The sequence below is a fragment of the Plecotus auritus genome (genome assembly GCF_963455305.1).
Source record: "Plecotus auritus genome assembly, chromosome: 9".
Taxonomy (NCBI): Eukaryota; Metazoa; Chordata; class Mammalia; order Chiroptera; family Vespertilionidae; genus Plecotus; species Plecotus auritus.
This window is the reverse complement of record NC_137783.1, coordinates 155,053,044-155,071,124: the sequence shown is the minus strand read 5'-3', so window position 1 is coordinate 155,071,124 and position 18,081 is coordinate 155,053,044. Positions and strand designations below refer to the sequence as shown.

The following is an 18,081-nucleotide window of genomic DNA, read 5'->3' as shown; positions in this document are numbered from 1 at the left end:
AGCTGTGCCCCCACCTCTCCTCAGCTGCCCCCTCCCCTGTGCCATGGGAATTTCTCGCTGCTGCCGTGGCTGGTCCCAGGGCCTGCCCACCTCCTCTGGGGGGCCCCTGCCCTTCTCCCGGCGGGGGGGCCCTGCCAGCTGGGTTGGCTGCTCCCAGGGGGCTGTGCACCGAGGCCATGGCCTCCCCAGGCAGCAGATGGCCGGTGGGCACTGACCTGCAGTGTCGGGGGGACCAGAGCCCTCAGCCACCCCCTCCCAGACGGGCCTCCCGGTTTCTTCCGTGCCCCCCCACCCCCGCAGCCTTTCTGTAGGGGGGCTCCCGGGGGGCCCCTTCTCCTTGCACCCAGTCCTCCCACGCCTGCGCCCTAGGACCCTGGAGAAACCTCGGGACCCTCTACAGCGGCCCTGCCCCCGGCTTAGTGGGGGGAGGGGGCCGCAGTCCCCCAGGCGCGGGAGGCGGGGGGGGGGGGGGGGGGGGGGCGGAGCCAAGGTCCTGCTGCCGCCTGCCCCTCACCCGGAGCCCCGGGGTGGGGGGGGGGGACGTCTGGCCCCCTTCCTGTCCACGCGGAGCCTGGGGCAGCGGAATGAAAGTTGTGCCTTTGGGTTTCTTTCCTTTTAAAACAAATGCGGTGGCAAGAGGCGGTCGCCGTGGCTTTAGATCGTCAAAGGGGGCGCCCCCTTCTCCCCGCCCCCAAACTCAGCCTCCCCCCAAGGAGCCCTGCCGTCAGCGGCCCGCGTGCTACCGGAGTGACCGCCTCCCGCGGGCCCGCCCGCCGCGCGCGCCGCCCCCTCCGCCGCCCGCGGAGCCTCCGCCCCCCGCCCCCCGCCCCCCGGGTGACGCGGTTGACTGTGGGGGCACCACGCTGCCGCGGACGGAGCGGGAGGGGTCGCTGCGTCTCTCCGCTCGGCGCACGCAGGGCGCAGACAGAACTGGGTTTTTTCGAACCCCTCCAAGAACCCGGAGGAAACTGCTGCCTCATTTGGGCTCCGCCGCTCCGCTTTGCTCGCGGGAGACGCCTCGCCTCGGCCGGGCGCTTGGCGCAGCGGCGCGCTCCTTCCCGCGGCCACTTTCCTCCCCGCTTCCCGGGCCGGAGCCGGAGCCGGAGCCGCCGCTCGGCCGGGCCCGGCGCCTCCCCACCATGCGGGCTCCCGCGCCGCCTGCGCCCGGCCCCCCCTCCCCGCCCCAGCCCGCCTATCCCGGCCGCCTGCGCCCCAGCCGCCGCGCGCCCCCCGCGCCCCGCGCCGCCTAGCTCCCTCCGCGCCGCCGGCCGGCCGGGGATTAATTGGCTGCGATGATGAGCGTCCCCGGCGGAGGAGCGGCCACGGTGAGGACGGGCCACAGTAATGGTCGCTGTCCCCGGAATTCTCTCCACAGCGACTGCATCACCGAGGAGAAGGCGGTGGTCCTGCAGAAGAAGGACAATGAGGGCTTCGGGTTTGTCCTGCGCGGGGCGAAAGGTAGGCGCGGGGGCCCCCCGCCCGGCCGCATGCACATGTGTGTGTGTGCGCGCGCGCGCGTGTGCGTGTGTGTGTGTGTGTGTGTGTGTGTGCACGCCCGCGTGAAAGGCATGCCCCAGCTCCGAGCAGCCTCTTCCTGGGCACTTGGTTGCTAGACAACGGCGCCTTCACCTGCCGCCTGCTCGGAGGCGCGGGCTGCTGGCACCGGCTCTCACCCCCTGCACGGCGTCCCTGCACCCCTCTCCCGCTCCCTCCCCCACCCTTTTTGAAAACCCCGGCTTTGGTCCCTGCTGGGTGGCTGGGTTCTGGGTTCGGCCTCCAGACCCAGCCACCGAGCAAGGACCCGGGCTCAGGTCCGGGACTGGAGGCCCCCCGCGGGGAGTGAGCTCCGGCCCCAGGTGCGCGGGCGCCTGCCCCTGAGGTGACTTTGCAAAGGAAACGTGGCACCATGGTCCCTCGGCCGCAGCCGGAGCCGGCAGCACCCGCGTGGTGGGGCCTGGGGTGGGGGATCCCGGGGCTGCGTTCCACGTGGAGCCCCCACCGCCAGCCTTTGACGTGGGGGCTTCCCTTCCGAGAGAAAACAAAATGGCATCGCCTCGCCTCCCCACGGAGGAGACAGCTGGCCGCGCGGGTGAGCATGTGGAAGTTCCTCCCGCCCCCCTTCCCGCGGCCCCACCTGCCGCTGACTGTCCGGGGAGAGAGAGAGAGAAAGAGGATGACCGGCCCCGTGTGTGTGTCCACCACTGTCTGTGTGGGCGCCCCTCCCCTCCCCTCCCCCACAAGGGCCATCTCCATCTTCCCACCCACACCCCTGGCCGCTCAGGACACCCCAGGAAAGGCCACCTCTCGCCCTGGGATTTCCCCGGGGCAGCTGCATGGGGCCCCGAAGCCGGGTGCCCACGGAGACAGGCCGTGAGCGGGTCTCGCACCCGCAGCCACCCCCCCCCCCCCCCCGGGTCAGCAGCGCTGGTTCCGGGGGAGCTCCGAGGCGAGTTCCCCGGCGGTCTCCGCAGACGGAGCCTCGGCAGGCGGCTCGCTGTGGTGGTTCTGCAGCTCCATGTGGTTATGGGGGAGCTTTTTCCATTTTTAGAACTGAAAGTGTTTAGTCACCGATGCTTTTAAAGAAAATGACAGGCGTGCACATACAGACACGCACCGTGGAGCTCGCCAGTCCGTGCCCTTGGCAGAGAGGCCCAGGGGTGTGGCGGGGGCCCCGGAGCGCACTCGCCTTCCCTGCTCGAGCGGCTGCTGGCCTGGGATGGCGAGGGTCAAGCCCTTCCCCGGGGGGGCGGGCGGTGGCCTGGACCACCCACTTCCCACAGGGGACACGGGGTCTGCCTCGCAGGGTCCCGGGGGCGGGGGGTGAGGCTGCCACCTTGCACGCGTCCGCCACGTTGTAACGAGCTCTCCGTCCTTGCCTTCCCAGCGGATACGCCCATTGAGGAGTTCACGCCGACGCCGGCGTTCCCGGCCCTGCAGTACCTGGAGTCCGTGGACGAAGGCGGGGTGGCCTGGCAAGCCGGACTGAGGACGGGGGACTTCCTGATCGAGGTAGGGCGCAGGGTTCGCATCTTTCTGCTGGGGAGAGCGCCGACTCTCTGATGCTTGGGGTCCGTGGTCTGGACCGCGTGGCCATTGGGCCCGTGGGCGGTGCCGGCGGTGGCTGGCGTGGACGCACGCTCAGTTTGTCACCCCCTTGCCGTGGATCCCGTTTCCTGTGGACGTGTGTGTCTGGGTTGTCTTTGAGGCCGCGGCTGTGCCTCTGGCGGGTGGAAATGTGTGCAGGACTTGGCCACGGGCCTTGACGTGGCCGGGAGAGAAGCGTGCCCGCCTGAGGTCGGGGACACGTGCGGATCTCCAGGCCGTGTCGCTGGGACCGTCGGAATGGACACCTGGAGGGCAGGTGGAGCGGGCAGGGTGGTGGCTCTGGCTGGCGTGAGGCCTGTGGCTGACTGGTAAGTTGCAGGAACTGGCCTGTCGACGGAGGGTGGCCTTCAAAGACCAAGGAGCGTGGGCACGAGAGGGGCGTTGGAAGCCGATGGCACAGAAGGGAAGCCAACTCAGATGCTGTGGGATCAGCCTTGGCTGGCGGTAGGAGGGGGTGTGCTCTTAAAGGCGCAGGTGCCCTGTTCCTGCAGCCTCCAGCAGCAGCGCCCTGGTCGCTAGCACATCTGAGCTCCGGGCCCTGGTGCGGGGTCGAGGTGTTACTTTGCATCGTGTTGTGCAAACGGATGTGTTACTCTTGGGAGCCGTTCAGGAAACCGGAGTGGTTGTCCTTGGAAAAGTGTTTTTAGGGGGCTGGGTGAGTGCCCGTGGCCCTCGCCGGAGTTCTCGCGTCTCGGGAAAGCACTTCTCCACGCTAACCCTGAGCCCTGCCTCATCCGTGTTGGAAACCCACGTGCAGGTGGAGGGGACGGGTGTGTGGCGTCCAGCCGGCCACGGGGGGGTCCTGCCATCCGGCCGGCTGGACACTTGGCCGTTGTGTGGAGGAGGCGGCCCAGGCCGCGGCGGGCGGTCGCCTGAAGCCATTGCTCTGGGTGACGCCTGAGCTTCCCAGGGGTGTCCCCGCTGTGGTTTGCTCACCTCCCGAGTGTGTTTCTCAAGACGGAGCGAGGGGAGCGGGGGGCGTCCAGCCCCGGGGAGGGAGCGGGTGCTGTGGAGAAGTCTCCCCTTGCTCTGGGGTCTGTGTCACCTCGTTAGGTCTGCTGATTTGAATAACTAGGGAGGTCCCCGATGTCAGCCGGCCCCTGGTGTAGGCCCCTCGATTGTTTCCTTAATAACCTCCTCCACACAGAGACGCAGACGCCTCTGAGCGAGCCTGGGGCCATCCCTTGCCCGGGGAAGCAGAGCTGCCAGGGGTTGGTTGGCCGTGGCCGTGGCGCGCCTGGGCTGGGCGGAAAAGGCATGCCGCCCAGTCGGATGGAAGCCCGTGGAAACGGGGGGCATGAGTCCCTGTAGCCCCGGCCAGTGTGGCTCGGTGGTTGGAGCATTGTCCATGCACCGAAGGGTCGCAGGTTCCATCCCAGGACGGGCGGGTGTGTTCGGCATCCGAGCAACGTTCCCTCCCCCGTCCCTCCTCCCCCCGTCCCTCCTCCCCCCCGTCCCTCCTCCCCCCATTCCTCCTCCCCCCCCCGTTCCTCCTCCCCCCGTCCCTCCTCCCCCCATCGCTCCTCCCCCCCCGTTCCTCCTCCCCCCCATTCCTCCTCCCCCCGTCCCTCCTCCCCCCGTTCCTCCTCCCCCCGTCCCTCCTCCCCCCGTCCCTCCTCCCCCCCGTTCCTCCTCCCCCCGTCCCTCCTCCCCCCGTCCCTCCTCCTCCCGTTCCTCCTCCCCCCGTCCCTCCTCACTCCGTCCCTCCTCCCCCGTCCCTCCTCCCTCCCTAAAGTGCATGGAAGCACACCCACAGGCGGGGATAAAAAAGACGAGTTTCCCCACTCGCCACACTCCTCCTCTGACAGCTTTTCACTCGGTTGGAAGAGGCCTTATGTTGTGGGACCCTCTGAATTGCAGGGTCAGCAGGCTCTGCTGGTGTTAGGATGTCACAAGGGGCAGGAGGAGGGGGCCCGCCACAGCCAAGGCCCTGCCCCGCTGCGGACGGGCTGGACCCTCGGAGCCCAGCTCCCTGCCCTTCATGTCCAAGGCCCCCCGGTGGGCTCAGCATTCTCCTTCGGGGCTTGAATTGAAAACCCGAGCATCTTCTTCGGGCTGTTTTCCCAGCTGCCGGCCTCCCCCCCTGGAATATTTAAGTCGCTCCCGGCCTTAGAGCTGCATTTTCCCAGCCGATGGCATTTTACGGTTTTAGTGAAAAGCTTCGACCTTGTAGAGGTTGTTTTCAATGGACTCACGTGTCTCAGCTGAGACTTCGCTTTTGCAAGAAGCCACCCCTGGCGTTGAGGGGCTTCTGAGCTTTTGCTGGAGTGCAGGGTCCCAGGTGTGGGGTCCCAGGTGCAGGTGCGGGTTCCCAGGTGTGGGTCCCAGGTGTGGGTCCCTAGGTGCAGGGTCCCAGGTTCCCAGGTGCAGGGTCCCAGGTGCGGGGTCCCAGGTGCAGGGTCCCAGGTGCAGGGTCCCAGGTGCGGGTCCCCAGGTGCAGGGTCCCAGGTGCGGGTCCCCAGGTGCAGAGTCCCAGGTTCCCAGGTTCCCAGGTGCAGGGTCCCAGGTGCGGGTCCCCAGGTGCAGGGTCCCAGGTTCCCAGGTGCGGGGTCCCAGGTTCCCAGGTTCCCAGGTGTGGGGTCCCAGGTGTGGGCCCCAGGTGCGGGGTCCCAGGTGTGGGCTCCCAGGTGTGGGGTCCCAGGTAAAGGTTCGGGGTCCCAGGTGTGGGGTCCCAGGTGTGGGGTCCCAGGTAAAGGTTCGGTGTCCCAGGTGTGGGGTCCCAGGTGTGGGGTCTCAGGTGCAGGTGTGGGGTCCCAGGTGCGGGGTCCCAGGTGTGGGGTCCCAGGTAAAGGTTCGGGGTCCCAGGTGCGGGGTCCCAGGTGTGGGTTCCAGGTCCCCAGGTGCGGGGTCCCAGGTGCGGGGTCCCAGGTGCGGGGTCCCAGGTGTGGGCCCCAGGTGCGGGGCCCCAGGTGCGGGGTCCCAGGTGCAGGTGTGGGGTCCCAGGTGCAGGTGTGGGGTCCCAGGTGTGGGTCCCAGGTGCCGGCCATTGTCCTCGTCCCACCACGTCGTCCCGGCGAGCCCCTCCCTGACTGCTCTTGGAAAGGAGCTCAAAGTGTGTGCGATGTGTCCTTCCTCCTTAAAACGCCGCTGGAGATGAGCGTGGGGAGGGACGAGGGGCCACGTGGAGGTGCCTGTTGGCTCTCCTGAGCCCTCAGCACCCACAGAGGCCTCCCCCTCTCGGCTCGGTCAGGAGGCCGGGCCGGTCCTGTGTGGCCGCGGCCTTGCCCCGAGGCCCCGTGCGAGCGCTCCTCGCTCCTCGGTGCTGACGCTCCGGCTGCGTCTCCTGCCTGGGCCCCGGGGCGGAGTTGGTTCTTTCGTCCTGGGCGTCCTGGGCGTCGTTTCCTTGTGGACGGCCCTCACCCGCCGCCAAGAAGCAAAAGCTGTGAGTGAAGTTCCCGTCGGGGCCCCTTCCCCGGGGATTCTGAGGAGGGTGGTTGGCTTCTGGAAGGTGGACGGGAAGTGGGTGCCGTGGAGGGTCCTGTGAACGTGGCAGCCCCACAGGTGATGCCTGTTCACTGTTTCAGCTCCGTGTGCCCGAGCCCCCAGGAGGGCTGATGACATGGGAGTGTCCCGAGAGCTTTGGGGGCGGTGGGAGCCCTGCGCCCTGTGGGGACATTCGGGAGCGATCGGCCGGGACAGTGACAGCCGGTGTGTGTGTGTGGGGGGGTGGCAGGCTGGTGTCTCCGTGCAGGTGAGATGGGAGGCGGGGGCGGGTGGGGGGCACAGCGAGGCCCGAGGAGGCCCCTCTGGTGGCGGCAGAGCCCGCTCAGGCCGGTGAGTGGCAGAGCTTGCCCGGGTCCCTCTCTCCCTTTGAGGTTCTCTTGTTAAGTCTCCTGACCCCTGAGCCAGGGGAAGGTCACTGGTGAGTCAGGGGAGGGCGTGTGGCTCGGGGGACAGCGTTGCATCGAGGAATCAGGGAGACAGGGAGGTCGGGGGGGGTCGTCTTGACGTCTTCCGGGGACTCACCGAACTGATGGTCCAGCGACCCTTAGGCGACACCTGGCTGGCATCAGAGCCACCGCAGACCTTGCAGACGCACGGGGCCTGGTGGCCAGCCCACACCTGCAGGGTGGGCACCATGAGCGGGAGCACGGGTAGACGTGTTTGTAGGACCCCTTGGGGCCCTGCCAGGCACTCCGCTGGGCAGGCGGGCTGGCGGGCAGGCGGGCTGGCGGTGGGCAGGCGGGGTGGCAGTGGGCAGGCGGGCTGGCGGGCAGGCGGGGTGGCAGTGGGCAGGCGGGGTAGCGGGCAGGCGGGGTGGCGGCGGGCAGGCGGGGTGGCAGTGGGCAGGTGGGGTGGCAGTGGGCAGGCGGGGGGGTGGCGGCGGGCAGGCGGGGTGGCGGCGGGCAGGTGGCGGCGGGCGGCCGATCCCGTTGGCTTCGGAGCCCCGTGGGTGGCCCTCCACAAGCGTGGAAGCAGGTGCCGCGTTAGTTCCGTGTCTTCCTTCCGTGCGCTCCCCAGCGGGCAGGCAGCTTTGTTTCTTGGAGGCTTTCCTTTCTGCTTCCAAGTCGCCCCGATCAGCTCCACAGTAACCACCGCACAGGCCCATGACCTCGGGGGACAGACGCGACCCGTGTCCTCCCCGCCAGGCTGCCGGCGTGCTGCCCTGACCTCACGGGGACTGTGAGCCCGCACCTGTCCTCACCCCCTTGTGTGGAGAGGAAGCTGAGGCCGGGCAGGCTGAGGCCGCCGTCACGGGGCAGGCGGGTGGGGGCCGGGGCCCACCCCACGGTCTGGCTCGGCTCCGCAGTTCCGACGCGTGCGCGAGGCATTCACGTGCTGGGTGTGAAAATGGGACAAGTATGAGAACGAAAACAGACGCTAAGGTGCCGGGTTAGTCTTCGAATTAGCAAATGCGTGTGCCGCCCGTGCTGCTGCTGGTGCCAGCGCTCACGCGTGCCGTGGGGAAGAGGAACTGCCGGACACGCTGCAGGCATCCGTGTGACCGTGGGTGACGCGCACCGTGACGCTGACCCGGGAGCGGTGCATCCAAGAGCCCTTCCTGGGAAATTATCTAAAACACGGAGAGCTCAGTGTCGCCAGAACCAGGGGGTGGGCCGGCCGCCGGGAAGGGGTTAAGGGGACAGCGTGCACCTGCTTGTGGATTAATACGAACGCGTTAAAAATGGTGCACGTGCCTGGCAGGTGCGGCTCAGTGGCTGAGCGTGGACCTAGGAACCAGGAGGTCATGGTTGGATTCCCGGTCAGGGCACAGGCCTGGGTTGCGGGCTCGATTCCCAGTGTGGGGCGTGCAGGAGGCAGCCGATCCATGATTCTCTCTCCTCATGGATGGTTCTCTCTCCCTTCCTCTCTGAAGTCAATAAAAATATACATATATTTTTTTAAATTGTGCATGCAAGCCCCGGCCCTTGTGTTTGCAGGCGTCCTCAAACGACGGCCCGCGGGCCACATGCGGCCCGCCGAGGACATGTATCCGGCCCGCTGGGGGCCGCTGCCTGTCCTGCTTAGCAGCCGACGCGTCCCGGGCCCGCAGTGCGCGTAGGAATTTGTTCATAGTTTTTTTTTTTAAAACTATAGTCCGATCCTCCCACGGTCTGAGGGACAGTGAACTGGCCCCCTGTTTAAAAAGTTTGAGGACCCCTGGGTTAGAGTGTTGGCCTGCACACTGAAGGGCTGCGGGTTCGATTCTTGGCCCCGTTCAGGGTGCGTGTGGGAGACAACCAATTGGCCGGTCTCTCTCTCTCTCTCTCTCTCTCTCTCTCTCTCTCTCTCTCTCTCTCTCTCTCTCTCTCCTTCCTTCCCCTCTCTGTCACTCTAAAAAAAATAAACCAATGGCAAATATCCTGGGGTGAGGGTTAACCAGGACACATGCGCGAGAGGAGTTCTCAGGACCCGCAGACTGGGCACTGCATTCGAGGGGAGAAGGCAGAGTCACGGGGACCTGGCGACATCGTCTCCGTGGCCCCAGCTCCCCTCCTTCAGGCGCAGGGAAGCATGACGGACGGGAAAGAGTAACCCTCGGGGACGGGCTCCGGTGCGATGGCTGCCTTCCGTTCCGACGTTCCTGCTTCCCGGATGCTCTCAGGTGACAGTGTTAAGCTTTGACAGGCATTCATTCGATAAGTAGAAAGTCACTCCTGAGGAGGGAGCCGGGTAGAAAAACTGTTCCTCCGCGGCCAGGGCGCGTGGCTGTGGGCGCTCGGAGCTCGCGGGCGTGCGCTCTGTGCCGGGGCCACCGCTCACCGACGGCTGCGGTGCCGGCTCCTCGGGTGCTGGTTGTTCTCTGAGCCCTGAAGCCGCCGAGGCCCTTGGCGTGTAATTTCCCTAAGTAGGTTTCCCCTGGCAGTAAACGCGGGCGCCACCACCCTTCATCCCCCAAGGGACGCTCCAGTTGGCGAATCACTTCTACCTCCTATTGCACCCGAGCACCAGAGACGGCCGGGAGCTGTGTGATGATCCCGATTGGCACAGAGGGAGGTCATTAAGGCCGATGCCCTGGAGCTTCCCGCAGAGACTGTTGGAGCGACTTCTTAAACGTTTCTTAGATGGCAGCTGGGAAAAGGGCTTGAGAAATGGCCTGCACACGGGGGCACATTTCCCTGCACCCTGACTTTCAGCCCTAGCTCTAGGCCTAACACTAACCCTAACCCTGACTTTCAGCCCTAGCTCTAGCCCAGGGGTGGGCAAACTTTTTGACTAGAGGGCCACAGTGGGTTCTTAAACTGGACCGGAGGGCCGGAACAAAAGCATGGATGGAGTGTTTGTGTGAACTAATATAAATTCAAAGGTAAGGAGCGGAGGGGAGAGCAAGAGAACCGGATAGAACAGCCGGATCCGGCCCGCGGGCCGTAGTTTGCCCACGGCTGCTCTAGCCCTAACACTAACCCTAACCCTAAAGCTCGCCCTCGCCCTAACCCTAACCCTGGCTCTAACCCGAACCCTAGCCCTAGCTGCAGCCCTAACCTTAACCCTAACCCTAACCCTAACCCAAGCCCTAGCCCTAGCCCTAATCTTAGCCCTAACCCTAACCCTAACCCTAGCCCTAACCCTAACCCTAACCCTAGCCCTAGCCCTAACCCTAACCCTAACCCTAGCCCTAGCCCTAACCCTAACCCTAACCCTAACCCTAGCCCTAGCCCTAACCCTAGCCCTAACCCTAACCCTAGCCCTAGCCCTAACCCTAACCCTAACACTAACCTTTGAACAGCTGTTACAACCTGGGGGGACTCGGTCCACCTCCCCAGCATCAAAGTGAAATGCCATGCACGGAGGAGAGGCGCTCGGGCCATTCCTGACCCTCCTGTGCCTGTGACAAACGTGCACGCACTTCCTGGGTCTCACGTCCCCGTCAGCGGACGGGGTGGTGGTGAGAATAAGTCACCAAGATGAACCCTGTGACACCCAAGCTCCGGGCCCAGTGTTAGCCTCGGTCTTGGTGTTTTTTAATGTGTTTTTGTTGACTTCCGAGAAGAAGGGAGAGGGAAGGAGAGAGAGAAACATCATCCGGGCACGTGCCCTGACCGGGAATCGAACCGTGACCTCCTGGTTCATAGTTCGATGCTCAACCACGGAGCCACGCCGGCCGGACTAGCCTTGGTCTTAAGGGAAGCGGCCGGCGGTGCTGGGCATACAGTTGGCATCCCATCAGTATTTGTTTTTGGTCATCATCTTGTTCTTCCTCGTCATGAATGACTCCTGACTCCGAAGAGGGAGCCAGTGGCCATGAGTGGAGCAAGCAGTAGCAATGTCAGCACACGCATAGCAACGTTCCAAGCACGGCCGGTCACGGAGGCTTCTGCAGGCGCGAGCCCTGCCCTGGCAGGCGCGCCTCCGGATCTGGCTCGCGCCTCCGCTCCCTGGGCACTCTCCGCCTCGCTCAATTACGTTTTGGCACGCGTCCGGCTTCTAGGTAATCTTGGAATTTCTATTCACGATTCCCGTTTGCCCTCTAGCGACAAACCCCAGGGCTGAGGCCGAGCCCTCCAGGTCCCCACGGGGCCAGCCTCCTTTCGGACCAGCTGTTTGGCCACACGCGCGCAGCTCACGCTTCTCTCTCCTGCCTCTCGGCGTGTGGTGGCAGGCGCAGCCACGTGTCTTGCTGGTGGCCCACGTGGACCCCTCCCCTTAGAAACTCTTCCTGTTTTACGGACGTCGTTTTCAATAGGCGTCTCGTCCAGTAACGACGTGAGAGACCCAGTGCGCCAGACGTTAGGGCGACGGGCGCATCCTCGACCTTGAGTCACGCCGACACGTCGGCCGTCTAGTTTTGCTGGTTTCACGGCAAAGACCGCAGGGCCCCGGCGGCTGCCCTGCGTCCCTCTGCGTGTGGACCGATTCTGTTCCAAAGCTCCGTGGCTTCTCGCGGTGCTGGTTCTGGGCCCCTGGCCAGCTTCCCACCCGGACTCCCCTGCTCCTGGGCGGCCTGCACCCACATCCATGCAGGAGGAGAGGCTGTGGCCATCTTGACCTGCCTCTCTGTCCCCCTGCCTAGGCCTTGCTGAGGTCAGAGCCTCTGGCCTAATTCTTGGGGATGGTTGAAAAACATTCCTTTAGTGGCAGAGAAAAGTCAGCACAGAAGGGCTCACCGGGCATCTGTGGTCTGCCTTCCGATCACACAGCCCGTGCTCGCCACGGCTCTTAACGAGGCCACCGCTCTGCGGGGAGCCCCTGGGAGCCGGGAGGTGCACCCCTTGCTGCACACGGCCACAGCCCCTCCCGCGCCCGGGGGGGAGTGGTTCGCCGTGTCCTCCACGCTGACTGGGAACAGGTGGTCCGGGCTGAGGAGCAGCTCAGAATCCCGCTGAGAAGGTGGGTGCGGGCGGCTTAGCGGCTGCAGATCTGAAGTCTTGGCTCGCTCATGTTGGGGTTCTAATTTGAGGCATCAGTGCTTTCCATTTCAGGCTGGCAAAAAAAAAAAAGAAAAAGATTCCGAATCCCTTCAGGGGACCGTGGCTGCTGTGCTCGCGGCTGCTCCGTGGGGCTGGCAGATGGCAGGGCACTGGATGGAACGGGGATGGGAAGGAGCTCGGTCAAGGGCACAGGCTGTGCCGTGGCATCTGGGTTTGCCTCCAGGCCCCGTCACTTCTTAGCTGTGTGAACTTGGGAGGAGAACCCGCCCTCTCCTGGCCTCAGTTTCTTAAACTGTAAATAAATAAAAAAAGTGTGTGACGCGCGCAACACGGTTCCTGGCAGAGAGCGTTCTCCGACGATGGGGAGCGATGGTACGCGTCGCTTTTGCGACTTGGTTCCTGTCTGAGGCACACGTTTGGGCTGGTGTGTGTGGTGGGGTTTAACACGCCGGGATCAGACGCAGTTTCTTGGGGGAACCCGCAGTCTGGGAGGGGAGCCCCAGGACAAAGCGGAAAAGGGCTTCCTGAAAGAGAGGGTGCGGACACTCGCTTTGAGGAGTAGGGTGAGTGGTTTCCCCAGGCAGGACTGGGGAGGGCGGGCTCCGGGGAACCTTCGCACAGGGGCGGGGAGCCTTTTTCTGCCAAAGGCCGTTTGGATCTTTAGAACATCATCCTCGGGCCATACAAAGTCACCCACTTGCATTTTAGCCTGCTCTGTTTGGCCAAACATGTAATTCACTCACCCGCATGCCTTGGCAGGGCCAGACCAAATGATTTTGAAGGCCTTAAACACCCCCTTCTCCCTCTCCCTCCCCCCCGCTCCCGGCTTAGAGGGTCAGGAAGGTTCCAGGTGAATTTGGGGAATGGGCAGATGCTGGAGTTGGGGTGACTGGCTGGTCCAGGGAGGGCCTGGAATGTCAGTTTCAGTAGCTGCACCTCCTGTGGTTGGTCAGCGGCAGGGAGCAAGATGAGGAAGCTGTGTGGGGCTGGCCTCTCCAGGGCGCTGACCTCCCTGGGAGTCCTTTTTTATGGATTTTTTTTTTTATTGTTGATAGTATTACAGATACCTCCCACTTCCCCCTCCTCCCAGTCCCTGCCCACCCCCCCCCCAGATCTTCACCACCCATTGCCTGTGTCCACGGGCTTCTGCATATACAAGCATATACGTTCTTTGGTTTATTATCTCTTCCCGTCCCCCCAGCCCCACTTCGAGGCACGTCAGACTGTTCCACGCCTCCCTGCTGCGGGTCCTATTTGGCTGGGCATTTCATGTTGCTCATCAGATTCCACAAATAAGTGAGATCATGTGGTAGCTGGGGGTTTGCCTACCCCTGGTGGTGCATTTGCCTGTGCCTTTGGCTGTGCGCGGCGCTCTCCGTGGTGCTGAGATTCTGGATCTGCTCGCGGGGGTGGGGGCTCTCTGTCCAGGGTGCTGAACCCGACTCTGCTGAGGGGGGGGTCTCTGAGCTGCAGGATCTGGCCTGGTGCGTGGTGGGTTTTGAGCTGTCCGTGGTGCTGAGATTCTGGCTCTGACCCGGTGGCCCCTCTGTCCATGGTGCTGAACCCGACTCTGATGGGGTATCTGACATGCAGGATCTGGCCTGGCTGGTGATGGTCTTTTTTTTTTTTTTTGGAGCTGTCCGTGGTGCTGAGATTCTGGCTGGGTTTTTTTTCTCTGTCCATGGTGCTGAACCCCGGCACCGCTCGGGTTCTCTGAGGTGCAGGATCTGGCCTGGTGCGTGGTGGGTTTTGAGCTGTCCGTGGTGCTGAAACCAGCTCTGTAGTTGAACTCCGCGGTGCAGAGCCCTGTTCTGTGTTTGGAGCTCTCCGTGGTTCTGAGCCCGGTTCTGTGTTTGGGCCTCTCCGGGTGCTGAACCGGGGAGCTGTCGATGGAGTTCCCCCCCGCCAAGGAGCCTAATAGGAGGCCTCGGCATTCTTCCTCTCTCGTTGCCCTCACCTTCCGTCCTGAGTCCTGGGCCTTTGGCCTCCCTGGGCACAGCCGCTTATTACTCCGTGAACGTGCGTGTCTGATGGGCGGAGAGCTCGGGCGGGGCTGTGGCCAGCAGGTCCTGTGCGCTAAGCCCACCTTTGCTTCATCACTGAGGTCTCGGCTCATGTCACCGTCCCCGAGAGACCTCCCCGGCACCCTCTCTCTCTGACGCTCACACCGGTGCTTCCTTCCCCACGCAGCTTGCTCGTGGGCCCGTGATTGACTTCCTGTTTGTCTCCCTCCCACTTGCTGATCTGGTCCCTCCTGGGTTTTCAGCGCCTGGTGTGTATCAGAGGTCCCAGGACACGTGTTCAGGGATGGGCAGTCCTAGGTAAGAGGTGTTTCGTGCCCGTTTTTCCGGCGTCGAAACAGAGATTGGGTAGCTTGCCAGGACCCCACAGGGGGATCCGGATCTAGGCTGGCCCCAAGGCTTGGGCCTGGCTGATGGTCCCAGGCAAGGCCTGACACATCGAGATATAATCTTATCATCGTCGTCTTCAACCAGAAAGGGTGCTTTAGACCAGCCCAGTACACACAGGGCGGGGTCTGCAGGAGGCGTGGTGAGCTGAGACCCCCACGTTGGAAGCTTCTGGTTTCAGCGATCTCCCTGGAAAGAGCCCTCCTGGGTCCTTGCCCCCTTCCCCTCCTCCCTCCCACCCTCCCTCCCACTCGCCCAGCTCCCAGGGCACTCAGCAGGCTCTCATTAGCATTGATTTGTCTCTGCCGGCAGTGCCCTTTTGTGGGGAGTTTCATGATGCAAGCGGTTAGGTTGGCAAATGAACTGAAGGAAGGCCTTGTGCTAAATGCCCCGTAGGATCTTTTAATTGATGGAGCTTGTCAGTCCTGGGAATGAGGGCGTGCGTGAGCCGGCAGTAAGTGGGGTTGAAGTAGGAAGGGGCGGGGAGGGGTGTGGGAGGCCACGGTACTGCCGGAGCTGCCGTTTGTGGAATGCTCTCCTTGCTTTGGTGCCATGTGGCCAAACAGCCACCCGGAAATTGTCACATCCTTTTACCCAGAACCTTCCGTTTTACTTCACAGGCTCTCTGCACACCTCCTTGGTGCTCAGCCCTCTGTGGGCGCAGGGCTAGGGGTCACAGAGGGGCCCACACCTCGGTGAGGACTCAGGGCTGGGGCACAGAGGGAGGGATTGGTTATTTGGACTGGGCAGGTGGGAGAGGCAGCATATATGCCTGGCCTGGGAGGAGACAGGTGGGCCTTGGCCCTGGCCCTGGCCCTGTCTCCTGGGCCCCCTGAGTGTGCTATACCTCCTCCCACCACCACCCCCCCCCCGGGCTGGCCCACACTGTTCTCTCTCTCTCTCTCTCTCTCTCTCTCTCTCTCTCTCTCTCCTCCCCCCCCCTTTCCTCCTCCACTCGGTGGCCCTTCTGCAGATCCCTCTACAGACAACCACTCACAGCGCCTGTCACTCTCCCTGCCTTTCCGGGAACTCCAGGAGATAAGGGGCCAGCCGGGCCAAGCGTGTGACGGGCACTCGGTGGATGATGGGAGAGCCCACACACGCAGGGCACAGCCTAGCTCAGAGGCAGGACCGTGTGGGGAACACCAGGAGGGCCCGGAGGGATGAGGAGCCTGGGGCCTCTGAGTCCGGGGACGGGGGGGGGGGGGGGGCCTCGAATGCCTAGCTGAGTGACAGGGCCTCCCTCTGTCACCGGAGGCAGGCAGCCTCCGGAGCTGGAGCAGGGGCTTCCCGTGACCTGCCTGTCCCCAGGCTGGGACCTCGCTAGAGAAGGGAGGTGGAGGCAGAGACCGGACTGGACCACTGCCCTTGGGTCCAGGTGAGAGCTGAGAGCACAGTCCCCAGAGGCAGCCCTCCTGGGTCCAGAGCCAGCTCCTCTGCCTGCACGCTGTGTGGTCTTGGGCGAGTTGCACAACCCCTCTGTGCTCAGTGGGACTAAGAAGAGCTCCTGTTGCTGAAACCGGTTTGGCTCAGTGGATAGAGCGTCGGCCTGCGGACTGAAGGGTCCCAGGTTCGATTCCGGTCAGGGGCATGGACCTTGGTTGTGGGCACATCCCCAGTGGGAGGTGTGCAGGGGGCAGCTGATCGATGTTTCTCTCTCATCTATGTTTCTAGCTCTCTATCCCTCACCCTTCCTTTCTGTAAAATATTAATAAAATATATTTAAAAAAAAAAAAAAAGAAGAGCTCCTGTCCCTAGAGTCTCGTGAGGGTTATGCGAGATTGTCTGTGTCGGGCGTGCCGAGAAAGCCAGGCGTGAGCTGAGCCGTCACGCAGGAGGAACCGTTACTATCATGGTTGCTGCTGTTGTAGCTCGTGGGGGGATGGAGAGCCTTCCCGACCGAGGAGGCCAGCCGCCCCGCCCGACCAGCCAGCCGCAGGTCTCACTGCCAGGGAACCTCTCCCTCCCCCCCCGCCCGGCATGCCCAGGGTGAGGTCGGATGTGAGCTGCGGCCGGCTTGGCTCTGTTCCCCGGAGCATCCCCAGCGCACCGCACAGGCCTGGAGAGACGAGCCTGTGGTGAGAGGAGGAAGTGGCGGAGTCTTGATCTGCCCATGAGCTCACCAGGAAATAGCCGCCGTCCGTGGCCGCCTCTCCCTGGAGGGCCCCTGAGCCGGAGCAGGCAGTGCCAGGCCAGGGCTGTCCTCCCTGTGCCCTCGCTGCTGTCTCCAGCTGGTCCTCACCACGGCGGCACCGCACGACGCTCACGCTCTGGGCACTAACTCGGTCCCGCCGCCTCAGCCCAGTGAGTTCTCAGGGGAGGAGCCTGAGGCACAGAGAGGTCAAAAGAGCAGGCTCAACCCCGGCCGGTGTGGCTCAGTGGATAGAGCGTCGGCCTGCAGACCAAAGGGTCCCGGGTTCGATTCTGGTCAAGGGCACGTACCATGGTTGCAGGCTCCTCCCCAGCCCAGGCCCTGGTCAGGGTGGTGCATGCAAGAGGCACCCCATCGATGTGTTTTTCTCATGTCGATATTGCTCTCTGTCTCTCCCTCTCTCTCTTCCATTCTCTCTCAAAATCAGTGGGAAAATATCCTCGGGTGAGGATTTAAAAAAAAAAAAAAGAAAGAGCAGGCTCAGAGAGACACAGCACCTCTGAGACCCAGCCCCACGCGCTAAGCACGCACACTCCCACCGGTGGCGAGACGTCACCGCTGAGTCTGGTCCCGGCCGGGGGTCGTGCCGAGTCCTCTCCTGCTTCCACGTCTGTGGCCCCGTTCACAGCTTCGGGGGCATTTCCCGTCGCCGCGCTTTAGGGTGACCCGGCCCCACGTTGCCTGAGGGACCCAAGGCTCTGGCCTCCTTGCTGACCCAGGCGGGCGGGCCTCTGCCCCCAGCCCTCTGCACGGTCTTCCTCCACCCGGACTCTGCCCCCTGCTCACCGTGGCTCCCTCCCGTCGGGTCTGTCTCACCTCTTCCAGAGCCTTCCCTGCCCACCTTCTCGTGGTCCCTCCGCTCCCTGAGCTCTCCTGGGGCTGGAGGGACAGGGCTGCCGGCATTCTGGGTGCAGGATGCCGGGGGGCCTGGGGGGCAAGGCTGCTGGGGGCTGTGGTCAGGGTGCCAGGCGACTCACAGTTGCCTGGAGCCCGAGGAGCTGATGAGGCGGGAAGGACCCTCCCCGGAGCCTGCGGAGGGAGCACGGCCCTGGGACACCTCGAGTCTGACACTGGCTCCGGGACGGAGATCCTGAGCCGCCCAGCGCATGGCAACGTGTGGCAGCCACCGGGAGGCTAACATACGTCGCTCACACGTGTGGTTGCACGCGCACACGCTGGCCGGGACGTGATCGCCTGAGGGCCAGGGAGGGGCGGTCCGGGCTGGAGCCTCGGAGAGGAGGGGCGTCTCTGGAAACGGCAGGCCTCGCAGAGCGGGCGCAGAGGCCCCTGCCTGGAGCAGAAAAGGCCCTGTGTTCTAGAACATTCTGAGAGGAGTCAGATGCGTCCCACGTTGAGGCTGCAGGGAGCCCGGGCCACGGAGCCCCTGGGTTTGTGAGAGAGCAGGGGGGAGTGCGCACCTCTGCAGACGCACGTGGAGCTGGCCTCTGAGGAAGGCCGCCTCGCCTGCCCCGCCGCCCTCCCCTCCTCCCACGCAGTTACGTCGTTCGCCGTCCTTCAGCGTGATCTCATGCACCACCTTCTGTCTCAAGGGCACGGCTCAGGCGTGAGCACAGGCACGCCGAGGGGCAGCCGTGACCACCGGCTT

The 18,081-nt window shown here is 64.2% G+C and overlaps 1 protein-coding gene across 2 annotated transcripts in view; it reads left to right on the top strand.

The window, feature by feature from the left end:
* Positions 1-18,081, top strand: part of SHANK2 (SH3 and multiple ankyrin repeat domains 2) — a 196,253-nt gene that overhangs the window by 115,365 nt on the left and 62,807 nt on the right. For both annotated transcript variants that reach the window (XM_080639996.1, XM_080639995.1), the window contains 2 exons: positions 1,376-1,458; positions 2,885-3,009. In XM_080639996.1, coding sequence (XP_080496122.1) covers positions 1,376-1,458; positions 2,885-3,009 — 208 coding nt within the window. The remainder of the gene's footprint in view (positions 1-1,375; positions 1,459-2,884; positions 3,010-18,081) is intronic.